General features: G+C 46.5%; 2 protein-coding genes across 2 annotated transcripts in view; one reads left to right on the top strand and one right to left on the bottom strand.

Moving 5' to 3' along the window:
• The window catches only part of LOC119385368 (translation initiation factor IF-2-like), a 91,117-nt gene that overhangs the window by 35,961 nt on the left and 39,828 nt on the right, over window positions 1-15,328 (bottom strand). The window contains exons 6-7 of the mRNA XM_037652820.2: window positions 14,955-15,095; window positions 11,444-11,560 (exon numbers count right to left, since the gene is read on the bottom strand). Coding sequence (XP_037508748.1) covers window positions 11,444-11,560; window positions 14,955-15,095 — 258 coding nt within the window. The remainder of the gene's footprint in view (window positions 1-11,443; window positions 11,561-14,954; window positions 15,096-15,328) is intronic.
• LOC119386531 (uncharacterized) lies at window positions 4,845-8,781 on the top strand. Its single transcript, XM_049413163.1, has 2 exons — window positions 4,845-7,410; window positions 8,585-8,781. Exon 1 carries the CDS (start codon window positions 5,004-5,006, stop codon window positions 5,859-5,861), a length of 858 nt encoding a protein of 285 aa, XP_049269120.1. The 5' UTR covers window positions 4,845-5,003; the 3' UTR covers window positions 5,862-7,410; window positions 8,585-8,781.

The raw sequence follows: 15,328 nt of genomic DNA, 5'->3' as shown, positions 1-15,328 counted from the left end.
GAGTCAGTACGGAGCCGAATTAGACGTGAGGGCTCCCGTCTTGCGAGCCTCCAGACGACGCCTGCATACACGTTGCTGACCTCCATGAACTGTCTTCCCTTGCGAACATCGGGCCATCGTTGTGAAGGGCGAGTCAGTACGGAGTCGAAGTAGACGTGAGGACTCCCGTCTCGCGAGCCTCCAGACGACGCCTGGAGTCACGTGGCTGGGCGGTCAAGATGTACGTTGCTGACCTCCATGAACTGTCTTCCTTTGCGAACATCGGGCCGTCGTTGTGAAGGGCGAGTCAGTACAGAGCCGAATTAGACGTGAGGGCTCCCGTCTCGCGAGCCTCCAGACGACGCCTGCATACACGTTGCTGACCTCCATGGACTGTCTTGCCTTGCGAACATCGGGCCATCGTTGTGAAGGGCGAGTCAGTACGGAGCCGAAGTAGACGTGAGGGCTCCCGTCTCACGAGCCTCCAGACGACGCCTGGAGTCACGTGGCTGGGCTGTCAAGATGTACGTTGCTGACCTCCATGAACTGTCTTCCCTTGCGAACATCGGGCCGTCGTTGTGAAGGGCGAGTCAGTACAGAGCCGAATTAGACGTGAGGGCTCCCGTCTCACGAGCCTCCAGACGACGCCTGCATACACGTTGCTGACCTCAATGAACTGTCTTCCCTTGCGAACATCGGGCCATCGTTGTGAAGGGCGAGTCAGTACGGAGCCGAAGTAGACGTGAGGACTCCCGTCTCGCGAGCCTCCAGACGACGCCTGCATACACGTTGCTGACCTCCATGGACTGTCTTGCCTTGCGAACATCGGGCCATCGTCGTAAAGGGCGAGTCAGTATGGAGCCAAAGTAAACATGAGGGCTCCCGTCTCGCGAACCTCCAGACGACACCTGCAGTCACTTCAGTCCATGGGTGCTCCTAGCGGTCTCAGTTCCAGCCGGAGTCGTGGTCCCAGGTTTCCCGGCACCAAATGTAAAGAAATGAGACTGACGCCATGGCTGCCCCGTCTTCTTCCCCTTTAATGGAACACCCTAATCCCATGATGATGATACGTATGCCCCAGATGCGGCGGTCGTTTTGTTCTATTTTCAACAATGTTCATGCCAAGGAAAAACTGCTCATTCACAGCCCAAGTCCATCAAGGTCCATGCGTTCAAAAGCACGGGTGTGGAACAAACGTTGGAAACATTGCTTGAAGATCAGTCGCAGAGAGACCTGGGTGATCTCACCAGGACCGACTTGGAACTAATACGAATACTGATGTGAGATGTCGTGCCGACGGAAGGACAAATCCCAACATAAAAACGTTAACTGTTTCTTCAGCTAGCAGAAGCATCGGGCGAGCATTCTAACGCTATGCTCGTCTGGGTAGCGGAGCAATGATGATCTTCCGAGCTTGGCAGCCTGGTTTTATAGCCACCGCTGGTGACATATGCCTCGGGTGACGCTGCGGTGGCACTGTGGCTTATCTGAATGCAGTGCAGCATGCAGCTGTGCCACGCTGAGCTGAATGATAGCGAGGTGGAGGCTGTGCGAAATTATGTGCAGAGTGTGCCACCACAGAACAAACCGTGTATACTTAGAATCTGTGGGTGCTACAGTTCTTCATCAGGCGCCACTGTGGGGGAGCAGAAGGTGTTTAAAATTGTGCAGAAGAGGGAGAGTGGCACAACCATCATTAGGATCTCATCAGTGTGTTCGAATAAACACGAGGTCGAGGGGAACTTCATCATGGGGACGGCGGCTTGTCCTTTTCTCTACAACTGTATTTTACTTCTAAGTAAAAAGGAATGCATTGTTGACTACATACTTTCGGTGAAAGGCTGAATTTTTATACAGTCAATCCCAGATATATAAAACTCGGATATATCGAATTATTGGCTATATCGAACAGTTGAGAAATCCTCTTGAATTTCCCATGCAAAAGTATAGGGCTGGTGCACACGTATATTGAACTCCCGCACAGCGGAACATCCGATATATCGAACGCAGCGCCGTGCTAAACTCCAGGGAGTGCACTTTTCCTAACGAGTGCTGGTTATTTTTGGCCACTCTTCGCGCAGGTGACGAAAAGGCGGTGTCGTTGCATTACGTTGATCTGGTTGGTTGCGTAGCGCTTGCGAGTGCACTGGCTTGTTTGATGTGTGATCTGTAGGTTGTAACGCACGTGCATAGTGTTTTTCAAAGGGGCCAATTGCCGAAGGCACCAAGATGAGATGAATGCGGAGATACTCGGTAACCTCGTCGCAATGTTCGCATTCCCTTCTCTGTTCGCGCGCAATGGCGTGCGGGCCCGGAAGCATGGCCTTCGAGATCCGCAACGTCATGACATATTTTTGGCGCTTTCGGTTACAAAACACATCTCGGAGGCTACGCTTCTTCTTGCTTTTCGCGCCAAAGCAGCGGCTGCTTGCTACAAAGCTACAAGTGCCATCGCCATCGCCAAGATGCCGACAGTCGGGACTTGTTCCTTCGTTGTTTGTGGGCTGCGTCACTGCGTTCTCTCTTGCAGCTTGAGGACGCGTGTACTTCTCGCTTTGTTCTTGACAAATCCTCATTCGGGAGTCAAACTAAACATTGACCCGCTCCTAGCGATAAAATATTGACTGGTGCTTGTAACAACGTCAAGCAAAGCACCGTCGTGAACTGTTTCCTTGCGGGCTTTGGTGCCAGGTGATGACTTTGGGTGCATTATGACTTCTGACAACAGCGTACGGTGCCTCAGTGAATTTTGCGACTTCGCATTTCAGGGCGCGCTCTCAGACGGGAGTACAGCAAGCGACTTCATCGGTGCAGATGACAACGCCGCTGTTTCTGACTGCATCGATGCTGCAAGCAAGGCTGACGTTGCCGGGGCCACGGAAGCGGACCCGTACGGTTATGAAGATGTCAATGCTGCCGCCAAACAACCTCTTACCGCGCTCCAGAGCTTCATAACCGTACGGGTCCGCTTCCGTGGCCCCGGCAACGTCAGCCTTGATTGCAGCATCGATGCAGTCAGAAACAGCGGCGTTGTCATCTGCACCGATGAAGTCGCTTGCTGTACTCCCGTCTGAGAGCGCGCCCTGAAATGCGAAGTCGCAAAATTCACTGAGGCACCGTACGCTGTTGTCAGAAGTCATAATGCACCCAAAGTCATCACCTGGCACCAAAGCCCGCAAGGAAACAGTTCACGACGGCGTTCAGCATCAGTCACCGCTGTTGTCGCCGAAGGTGCTCAATTTGCTAATTTGTAAAGCTTCAATTATATTTAGGATGACTTGATGAACTCGACGGCGTGCAAGAAGCAAGACAAGTTTACGGACTATTTTCATGCGAAATAAAGTGCGGTAACTTGCCAAAGAAGAAGTTGCCACCTTTGAATAACAGAGAGCTGAGCTAGTTGGTAAGTATTCATTCTAAAAAGACAGGGCATGCAAACACGGACACAAGAAAGAAGTCAGGTCACCACAAACGCCGACTAACAACTGAAGAGACGCACAACGGCAGAAAAGAAAGAAGGCACGATAACTTATCTGCGCATGCCCATGCAACAGGCGAACCTATCAATCGGGCACGTGTGGTGGTCTACGTGGAAGATAAGTGTTAAGGTATTTGATTTCATCTTTATGCAAGTTAATCAACGGTTGGCTCACGCATGCGCTACCACAATTCTCGATATGCCATGCTTCAGTCATCAGGCGCGTATCTTCATTTCTATGCCGGTACAACACTGCACGTTCATTGAATTTTGGCGTGCACTTACAATCTCGACAATGTAAAGATAGATTAGAAAGTGAGCCTCCTGTTAGCGATCTCTTATGTTCCAACAATCTCTGGTTAATGCATCGGCCCGTCTGTCCTACGTAGAAGCGGCCGCAGCTGAAAGGGACCTTATACACCACACTCGTACGGCAACCAGTGAATTTGTTGGTGTGTTTTATGAAACAAATATCGGTCCGCTTCTTGTCTTTTACTCGCTCATTCTTCCTCTGCACAGCGGCACAAATCTTATCTAGCTTATTGGCAGCCGTGAAAACAACATTAACGCCGTATCTACATCCTACTTTCTTTAGCCTGTGAGATACGCAATGAATGTACGGTATACCTACAACACGTTTATTCCTATTGCTTTCTGCAACCATGCTCGGACTTAACATGATGGACTTCTTTAAACGCTCAGCGACAGTGGCCACTGCATCACGAGGATACCCTACATCTAAAAGACGCGTAACCTGTGCGTTAAAGCTATCACTCACTTTGTGCTTACACGACTTGGTGAGGGCTGACTTAAGGCAAGACATGGCGATGCCGTTTTTTACAACCTTCGAGTGCTTCGACAAAAAATTTAACAGCGGTTTCGAAGATCTAGGAGATTACTGCCAGCACACGTGGTTCTTCTGAAACATTAAGGAAATGTCTAGAAATTGTATTCCATTATTCTGAGGCACCTCTTTAGTAAAGCTCAGCCCTCCTCCATTTAATTCAAATTTTTCGCTCACTGAGGTTGTCACCGTTTCGAAGTCCTCACCACTACAAAAAATCAAGTAATTGTCCACATAACGAAAAACCTTAATAACCGAACTACCTAAGGCGCCTTCCAAAAGTTTGTCAACCTTGCTAAGCTATAAATCACTAAGAACCGGAGCAACCTCCAGGTGGGCTCTGTGACTGCACCTCAACGCAGCCATCTAACCTGCTAATCTTTGCGATGCAAACGATTGTCCGTATGATCACCAGCCAGCTACTGCTGACCTCGGTGCGCATCTTTGCCGGTGCGTCACCGGAGTGCGCACTGCCGTGCTCCGCAGCGGCGTCGGGATGCTACCACCCGTCGCTCAACAGTCGGCCCGGGATGCCCATGCCGCCAGGGGAGCAGTGGCTACCGGAACCCAAAGCATTGTGGACGGCCACGTCATCATCGACATCAACATCTTCGCCGCATATAAAAGCGCACCCGCCGCAGGCACCGCCCCGTGGGCTGTGACTGCACCTCAACGCAGCCATCTAACCCGCTAATCTTTTCGATGCAGGTTAGTAAATCCTACACGCTGTTTGCAAAAAAATCTAGCAATTACGTCTTGGTGCAGTTCCCGAGCCCACGGTGCTGTCTCGCCATTGCCGCCGAATGTGTTTCCATTATTCATTCCTTGCTGATGTTATCAGGAGATATCGAAACTAACCCTGGCCCTAGCGGAAACGATGCCGTGTTGACAGAACTTCAGAAAATAGCCGCAGGCCAATCCAAAGTAATTACCGAAGTACAGAGCCTCAAATCTCAGTTAAACACTACAGATAGAACAATAACGGATTTATGCAAACGAATGACCGACCTAGAGGCACACTACCAGGCCCTTATTCCTCTCCGAAACGACATCGAAAAGATGCGGGCAGACACAAGCAGCATGTCTCGCAAGATCGAGGAACTAGAAGACTGCCTAGACGACGCGGAAAACCGATCACGTCGAAATAACCTCATCTTTTATGGCATCTCTGACCCTACTGACAGCGAAACATGGAACGATTCCGAAAAACTAATCATCGATTTCTGCAGTAATAATCTAGGAATACCCGTAGGACCTCATGACTTCGAAAGAGCTCATCGCCTCGGTCGTCATTCGCTCGGTAGAAATCGTCCCATAATCATGAAATTCGCATGTTACAAAACAAAGGACTCGATCCTATCTAATGGCCGGAAATTAAGAAATACTAACCTTAGCATTGGCGAGGACTTTTCGCTCTCCGTTCGACACGCGCGGAAACACTTAATTGCATTTGCCAAGGCTAAATCTTCTAAGTTCTCCTTGTGGTATAAAACCCTGCACATCGGTCCGAAACGTTATGTTTTTGATAAGTTGTCTAGAACCGTTAAAGAAATCGCATAGCAATCGTCCTGTCACCATGTGCCTACAAACCGACAACATGCGGCACTTCCCAAACCCCTCTCATTTTCCGTGATATTTACTAACATCTGCAGTTTCCTTCCAAAGCGCGAACTCTTATCGAACATAGTTTCGTCATCCGGGAGCAATATACTGGTACTAACTGAAACTTGGCTCAACGATAACGTTTCAGACGCTGAAATCCTGACTGACTTACCTGAATTCCGCCTGTATCGTAGCGACCGAAAGTGTACTCGAGGGGGTGGTGTTCTGGTCGCAATTCAGCAAGGTATAACGTGTTCTGTTGTACAAGTCACATCCGACATTGAATCATTATGGCTCATTTGTCACGCTCCTCCCGTAACAGTGCTCCTTGGCGTTTGTTATAGGCCACCGCATACCAATCCAGACTTCTGTAGGCACCTGAACAATAGCCTAAGGCAACTTGTTGCCACTTACCCCAATGCTCGTATCCTTCTCTTCGGTGACTTCAATTACCCGAACATTGAATGGCATAATCTAGGCATTTCTTCATTAACATGTCATGCAGAGGCTAAAAACTTCATTGACGTATGTTTAAATTTTAACCTGAGTCAGTTAGTCTCGGAACCAACACGGGTTACACAAGAAACAGCAAACATCCTAGACCTAATACTAACTAACAGTCCTGAGAACCTTTGATCTATCAGTTACCTCCCAGAAATCAGCGACCATAAAATCATACATGCTCTATTCTCATTCAGTTCCGCTCCGAAGTACACAACCACGAAAACAATATGCCTTTACGACAGGGGAAACTACGATGCAATAACTGAAGACCTTACCACCTTTTTTTCCGAGTACAAATCCGTGTTTCGCACTCGCACAGTACATGAAAACTGGTCAGTATTCAAAAATAAATTAAGTGTGCTCACTAACATGTTCATTCCGAGGGTTACCTTTCATACTAATCACAATAAGCCATGGTTTTCAGTACATTTAAAACGGCTGGAAAATAAAAAGAAACGGTTGTTCCGTTCGGCCAAACGCCGTGACACCCAGAGTGATTGGGATAAATACTTCGAAGTTGAGAAATCATATCTAGTTGAGATCCGGAACGCCAAGCATTCATTTTATCACGATGACTTACCAAAGCTACTAACCAGCAACCCCAGGAAATTTTGGCAACTTTTGAATCCAAAGCACACTCACGACATCACATTGACTAACGACGCGCACGAACCAGTCGCAGACCATGAGTGTGGCGAAATATTTAACACCGCATTTGCATCTGTCTTTACTCAAGAACTTGACACACCTTCACAATCACTATCAGTTAACATCGAAGCATTTATGCCAACTATCACGTTTTCCGAAGAGGGCATTGCATCCGTAATCGATAACATGAAGCTTTCATCATCGGCCGGTATGGACTCAATTAATTCTAAGCTACTGAAGAATGTTAAATCAATTTGTGCCGCCTATTTATCTTTGATTTTTTCATAGTCACTCGCCTCAGGAATCATTCCACATGACTGGAAAGCGGGGAAGGTCGTTCCAGTGTACAAATCAGGTAACAGAGAGTCACCCTTGAACTACCGCCCCATTTCATTAACTAGTGTACCCTGTAAAATCATGGAACATGTCATCTACTCTCAAATCGCAAGTTTCTTGGATTCCTGTAATTTTTTTCATCTATCACAACACGGATTTCGAAAAGGCCTCTCCTGCGAAACGCAATTAGCGCTCTTTCTTCACGACTTGCACACTAACCTTGACCGTAACATGCAGACCGATGTAATATTTCTAGACTATGCGAAAGCTTTTGATAAAGTTCCCCACCGCCGCCTTTTGCTAAAACTTTCACACCTGCACCTACACCCTAATATTCTTCAATGGATTGAACAGTTTCTCACTAACCGTTCTCAGTCAGTCTTTGCTAATGGCCACCTATCTAACTCTCTCCCAGTCACATCAGGCGTTCCCCAAGGATCTGTCCTTGGTCCCCTTCTATTACTAATATATATTACCGACTTGCCCGATCATGTATCCTGCAGCATTCGCATGTTCGCGGACGACTGTGCCATTTATCACACTATCAGTAACCAGCATGATCACCTACATCTCCAAACAAATCTTAACAGCGTGCTGAAGTGGTGTAAAACATGGTTAATGACCCTTAATCCTTCTAAATGTAAACTTGTGTCTTTTTCCCGTCGCCACAGCCCATACCGCTTCCAGTATTCCATCGTTAACACCCCAATTGAATCAGTACCATCTTATAAATATCTTGGAATAACCTTGTCCTACGATTTATCATGGCGTACCCACATCGCTAATGTAGTTTCATCATCCAATAAAGCACTTGGTTTTCTCAAGCGCCATCTCCGCCTAGACCCCTGCATGTAAAATTACTTGCGTACAAATCACTAATCAGACCGAAATTAGAATATGCATCTGCCATATGGAGCCCACATCAAGCGTATTTAATCAATGCATTAGAAGCGGTACAAAACCGAGCCGCCAGATTCATTCATTCATCTTACTCATACGATATCAGTATTTCATCTTTGAAAGCGAAATCTGGACTTTCACCCCTTTCTTTGCGCCGCCGCACTGCAACTCTCGTGCTTTATCACAATTATTTCATTCTCATAGCATAGCTCATCGAACCAGTCATCCATTTCATGTTGCTCGCCCATCATCACGCACCACTACTTTTTCTGCCTCGTTCTTTTTTCGAGCAGCCACAGACTGGAACGGCCTCCCCCGGGACATCGTCACCATCGCCTCATCATCTGCCTTTCAAGACCGTGTTATTGATCATCTTCAATACTAGAACAACTTTCACTGCTTATTGTTAACCTAAATAAAACCCCACCCCTTATGTAATGCCCCTCCTACGAAGGGGGGCCTTTAAGGTAATAAACTGAACTGAACTGAACCTTACAACCAATAGATATCCCTGATCTCTGCACATAAACGCCTTCCTTCCAACCTACCAGCATCAACTTTAAATACATGGAAAGAATTTCTAGAAAAGCCCCTGAAGAAACACAACATTTATTGGTGAAAACCGTCTCGTGCCCTTGTTCGTTAATACATTCATTAACACATTTTAACAAGTCCTCATGCGGCAAAGAGTAATAAAGGTCTTCAATATCCATACTAAAAGCTTTACAACAGCCAGGGTTCTCCTCTGAGAGGTACTGAACTAGCGTCTGAGAATTACGCATACGAAAAGGGTCTGAAAAACTCAAAGAGGTTAAGCGGTTCTGCAAATAACTAGATACAGCGACTTGCCAGGTGCCTTGCTCTGAAACGATTGCTCGAAAAAGAATCTCGTTCTTATGTGTTTTCGCTGAAAAAAACAATTCTAAAGTAAGTGATTTAGCCTTCTTGACATTACAAGCTATTCTCTCAAGATTACGTCTTAACAAAAGGTCGACAGCACGTCGCCTAGCTACCGATGGTTTAAGTTTTACCATCCTAAGACTTTATGCCACCTTCTTATTTAGCATACTAGTTGTGAGCGAATTGTCGTGTTAACGCTTGTTACGAATTCCGGAAACTGTGTTGAGATCTGCAAAGCATTAATATAAGCCTTAAATACGCATATTTTATATTTCGAATTATCGATATATCGAACTATTTTGCGATCCCCTTCGAGTTTGATATATCCGGGATCGACTGTATTTTCTTTTCTTTTTCCTCGTTTTTCTTTCATCTCTGCTGTTTAACAAACTAGAAGTGGCATTGTCTGGTAACATTTAAATCTCTTTTGCAGAGCACTGATAAAAGTCACAGTTGCACTGCAAGGGAGAAGCAATGAAGGCGATAGCAACAAATTGTAATGTTATACGAAGTGAGGCTGACAGCCAATTATTTTGGATCCGATCTCGCGTTGCTCTACAAAACGCTGGTGTAAGAGAATACGACCGCTCCAGGGAGAGGTGCTCTTTCCGCACAGTCTCTCTTCGCATTGACAGCGCAGCACGTAGAAGGGTATAAGAGCCGCCCACTGATGGCTGCTGAGACAGCGCGCGCGACTGCGCCCTTAGAATCAAAGTTCAAAGTTGCTCTCAAGTGACACCCGCCGCTCGCATCTTTTCACTAGGGGTGTGCGAATATTCGAAATTTCGAATATTTTTCGAATAGTGTTTGCTATTCGATTCGATTCGCACTGAAATTTTACTATTCGAACTATTCGAACTTCCCAAAGACAAATGCAGTCAATGTCCGGTTGAAAGTGACTCCTTCAAATTTTCAATATGCTTCACCTCATAACACTTTCGTATTGCGGCAACGCTGCCTTTCAAGCTCCGTTACAGTCGAACTTAGGCAAGAGACAAAGTCCGGTTGGAAGTTGTCCCTAGATTTTCAATATGCTTCACCTCCTCACACCCCCGTATTGCGGCAAAGCTGCCTTTCAAGCTCCGTTACGGTCGAACTTAGCCAAGAGACAGTCGACGTCCGTTTGGAAGTGGTCCCTATATTTTCAATATGCTTCACCTCATCACACCCCCGTATTGTGGCAAAGCTGCCTTTCAAGCTCCGCTACGGTCGCAAATGTATTAACTCAAGAAAACGCTGGTTCCAATATGGAGATGAAGGATGTGGCAGAGTTGGGGGCCCAATTAATGCTGTTTTGAACCTGAAATTTGGGCAGGAAGTCAGAAAAATTGGACGCCGAAGCTTTTTAGCATCCAAAATTTCAGATGTTCTTATATATCAACGTCTACGAGGCAGATTTGGAACCCCGGACTTGAAGGGAGCACACCCTTGTCCGCCACATCAGTTGGGCTTCCACAGAAGTTCAAAGAGGAGGAGAGGCTGAGGAAATGGCATCTCTGCCTATCACGTGTAAAGTGTTGTCGACAACACTTTGGTTGCACCAAATCATGTACATAAATACAATTCGGCCTCTACATTGCCTCATTCTTGATAAGAAAGACAACTATGAAATATGACCCCACCAGCGCTTCATCAACCTAGCGAAAAGGAACACTTTCATGTTGCTATCTCACAAGAACATACTTATGACCCCACCAGCGCTTCATCAACCTCGCGAAAAGAAACACTTTCATGTTGCTATCTCACAAGAACATAATTAGGGATTCTCTGCAACTTTTTCTGTAATTTAACTTTGAATTATTCGAAAAATGTTTGAGAAATATTCGAAAATTATTCGAAATTATTCGATTCGATTCGCACTCAATCTTTATTATTCGAATTCGCTTCACACCCAAAATTTTGCTATTCGGACAGCTCTACTTTTCACGCTTGTTCAAGACGGGCGGGGCATTTCCTCTCTGCTTCAATGGCAGGCCTCCCAAGTGGGGTGATGTTATCGCATGCGCCCTCTGAGCAACGAAGATGGGCCGGCTCGTTTGATCTCTGCTTAAGTCGCGTTCATCGCCCCCACTCGCGTACTTTTACCCGCGGTAGAACATACGATGCGTGGCAGGATGTTATCAATTTGGACTTTATGCGGGCCATGACGGCGACGGCGAAAACCCGTCGAGAGTGTCCATATAATTGCTATTGCAATAAAACAAATTTCAAACCGTCATCACCATAGCAGCACAAGCTTTCAATCTGCTCACAGGCAATGGTGTAATCTGCAGTGTTGTACGCAGGCGTGCCTCCAGCTGGTGCAAACCAATTGTAGGGGCCTCTGGGCCACGATGTAGGCTCTGACCTTCGGGGGCTTCACGTTTCTTCTGCACAGAACAAGAAACAAGGCAGGTTACAATACTTGTGGCAAACTTGAAGTTGAACACTTCTTACACGTCGCTGCCCTGTAGCTCACTACTGGACCACTACCCATCGAGTCACTTAGGGTGGCAATCACTCTGACCTACACATAAGAGCAAAACTAAGCTGAAGGCATACACATTGAAGTCAGCGGAAATAAAAGTATCGATACTAATTAGTATCAACATTTTCATTCAGTGAGCACGCTGTCATAGCCATAGCAATAGGCATGGCCATGGAGAATACAATTGTAAGCTCAAGCAGGAGACTGTCATATTCTGTGGCTTTAGAGAAGAAGTTTAAAGAAACCCCAGTAGTGGTCCAGTCAGATTAGGATCTGGAGCAATTTTTGGAGCAGGAAACAAGCTGTTTCGGAGCAGATTTGGAGCAAATGAAACTGTGTTGTGAGGCAGCTACGGATATGGAAGAAATGTGCTTTTGGAGCAGCCTTGGATCAGACAAAAGAAGGTTAGCGATTCCTTCGAGCAGTACAACAGTAAGTCTCTAACATTTTGGCGCATATTCTTACCAGTGGGCAAAACACGAAATGCATTCCTGACAACCCTCCACCCATTTGATCTGCATCTACCCAAGCAGGAGTTCTCAAACTGGGTTCCCCAACACACCCAACTGAGAGCACTCACAAGTGTAGTTTGAAATGAGTGTGAATCAGCTGGGATGTTTTGCAAGTTAAAGCTACTTGTGACGTCTTTCTTGCCAATTGACAGAGATGTGAGCTGCGCATAAACGGGGTTTTATAGGAGACACGCAAGCACACGTGCACGTCACTTGTGGCTAACAACGCGTCTGTGCCCGCATGACTCACTTTCTATTATAGTTTCTAGAATCGTTTCTATGCATGCTGGTTTCCACCATAATATGTCAGTTTTGTGAGAAAAACGCTTGATGAATGGCATCAGCACCACTTCGAGCCAGACGCAGGCTACACGGGCACACAGGTTTAGCCTTATGACCGGTATGTTGAACATTGTGCAGCGGAATTGGCAGGCAACATTTTTTTTTAAGATTAAATAAACTTTTGCACATCTGAATCCACCACACGTGGTGCTGAATACGAAACTACACTGCGTGGTCACAGAACCACTAAACAACAGTGCATGATACGATGTGTCATCGTTCCCACATGCTCCACGCATCAGCCGAATTCTTTCTCACTCCAAAGGTGAGGAGAGCATTGAGGTGTGCCCTTTCCTCAGAGCTGCAGCAGCCGCATGATTTGTAAAATGCATTCGCAAAATATACCGTGACCTTGAAAATTACCGTGACTTTCGTTCCCTTTCAATAAAGTTGTAGCAGATATTCCCTGATGGGAGCACCAATTCCCCGAGTATTTCCAGACTATCTAAAATCCCTGAGCATTCCCGATTTTCACGGCTGGTAGACCCCGTCTTTCACACCATGGCACTCCCAAGCTACTGCGCACAGAAAATGGGCTACAGTTTGTAGCCAAGGAATTCAGGGACTTTTCGCGGTCCTATGGCCTCTGTTGTGTCATGAGTAGTCCCCAATTCCCACAAATGGCGAAGTACAGCAGATGGTGGAAACTGCCAAAAACCTCTACAGGTCGAAAAACTCATATCTAGACCTGCTGGCCTATCAAGACACGCCATGCATCAACGAAGCTAGCCCTGCTTAGCTGTTGAACAGGCACCTGCAAGCCCGCCTCGCCATGACAAGTAACCTGATGAAGCCTGGATCAAGTGGACTGCAGAGACTGCCCTGACAATCAAGGGCAAACGAGTAACTTGAACAGAATGTCAGTCAGCTCTGCCTGCTTGTGCCTGATGAGCAAGTTCGGGTCGAGAGTCCAGCCGTTGTCTTGAGTCCATCTGTGCTCACATATGTCTTGGAGACCCCCAAGATGGTGGTGCTGTACAGCCACATTCATAATATCTCAACAGTTACCAGGCCACCAGCTAGCAGTTCCAGCCCGGTAGCTAACACGGCACCACCAGAGGCCACTTGAAGCGAGTCAGCAAACCCTTTTAAATCCTGAGCAAAACCAAGCCCCTGTGGTGCTACACCAACGACTGTGCATGACCCCTCAGGGCAGGTTCCTGGTTAAGGTCAAAATGCTCATGTACCAAGGATGCTGGTGGACTAGTTAGTAAGGGGTCCCGGATGGGGGATGTAGTCAGTCTCCTGCTGAGTGCCGCTTGTGTACGGTCGTCTCTAGGGGCAGTGTGGTCGGCACGCCTTCTCAGTCGCTCACAACCATTTATGTATGTGCTGTTCCAAAATGACCAAGTTTCACTGCTACCACAAAGGAAGAAAAACGGGCACAAAAACATACTGTGGGCACTAACGGTCAAATGGTTCAAATACATGTGGTTGTTCCTAACCTCACCTTTCAATCTGACAAGACAAAGTATGCCATCAAGAAAATTGGTATCCTTCAAGTGATAATCAGCAAGAAAAAAGATGCAGTCACTTATACCATGATACACCAAACATGTCCTCCATTATCTTGACACAGGAAGGAAATGTCAACTTGCTATAGAAATTCCCAGTGAATGAAAACAACGAACAGATAGTTTTTATTGAAAATTAAAGTGATTTCAGTAAGTGTGCTACTCCTACAACAAGTTTAGGATTTAAGGAGACCCACAATTATTCAGAGCCGCTTGCACTTGCTTGCATTTCCACTATCTACTCCAGAAAGCCATATGCCTATTCCGTGATTAACAGAGTTAAAATTCTCTTGAACCAAAGCATAACATTCACCACAATTTTCATCCTGCACTGGATCAGACAATGTGCATGCAATGTCGCAAAGCAGTAATGTGGCGGCCAAGAACAGATTCATACTACAAATCAGGCTATTTGATGCTGCGTTCTTCGGACCATGTGGAGAGCACTACTTGGGTTCATGAATATAGCATTTGGTATTGTGCCACTTCGTGTGACCTGATGTTAGCAGGCATGGTGGAATGGAGCGTTCCTTACACTCATTACACACACACATTTGAACTTGCTTCTTTTGGCCTTCTGTGTTCCATATGGTGAAAAAAACTTTGTTGCCATGGCACTAAGATGTAAATGTGTTGTCACCAGCTGTCAGGTGGAACAAAACTGATTTATTGTTATATGTCATTGAAATTGGCTTTTTGAGTGCCTTATTATTTGTACATTCTTTGCAGTCCGAGATTTACAATCAGCTGGTGACTATACTTTGTATAAAAAGTCACATTTCAATACAATGAAGTAAAGTACCTTAATTACTGAGGTTTAACCAAGTAAGAAACTATATGCACTTCGTTAGTACTTCTGGCAATCTGCATGCACATACAAGGACAGACTATGCCCAAGGTGGCCACGTGGTGGCAGCACATGACACACCGGTGTACTGGTGCGTGGCTGTGGGCCAAGCATGGTGTCCACGGTGTGCGACAGCTGATGGCGCAGACGAGCTGCTTCCTGCTCCAGCCACTGGTTTTGCTCCAAAAGGCGCCGGCTTTCATCAGCACTTGCTGGCGTCTTCTGCAACAAGACATGCACAAGCATTTCGGGAGCATCCGACGATCCTTGTGCCTCTCAAGAAACCCTGCACATCCTGTCTGAGTGAACAGTTCTTACGGTTCTTTAAAGATAAATTACAGTCAAACATCAATACAGTAGAACCCCGCTGTTACGTTCCTCACTGCTGCGTTTTCCCGGCTGTTACGTCGTTTTCTGCCGGTCCCGGCATAGCTCCCATAGGATACAATGTATTG

The sequence above is a fragment of the Rhipicephalus sanguineus genome, chromosome 3 (assembly GCF_013339695.2).
Source record: "Rhipicephalus sanguineus isolate Rsan-2018 chromosome 3, BIME_Rsan_1.4, whole genome shotgun sequence".
Taxonomy (NCBI): Eukaryota; Metazoa; Arthropoda; class Arachnida; order Ixodida; family Ixodidae; genus Rhipicephalus; species Rhipicephalus sanguineus.
Note: the sequence above shows the minus strand (reverse complement) of the source record. Positions and strands in the feature narration are given on the sequence as shown.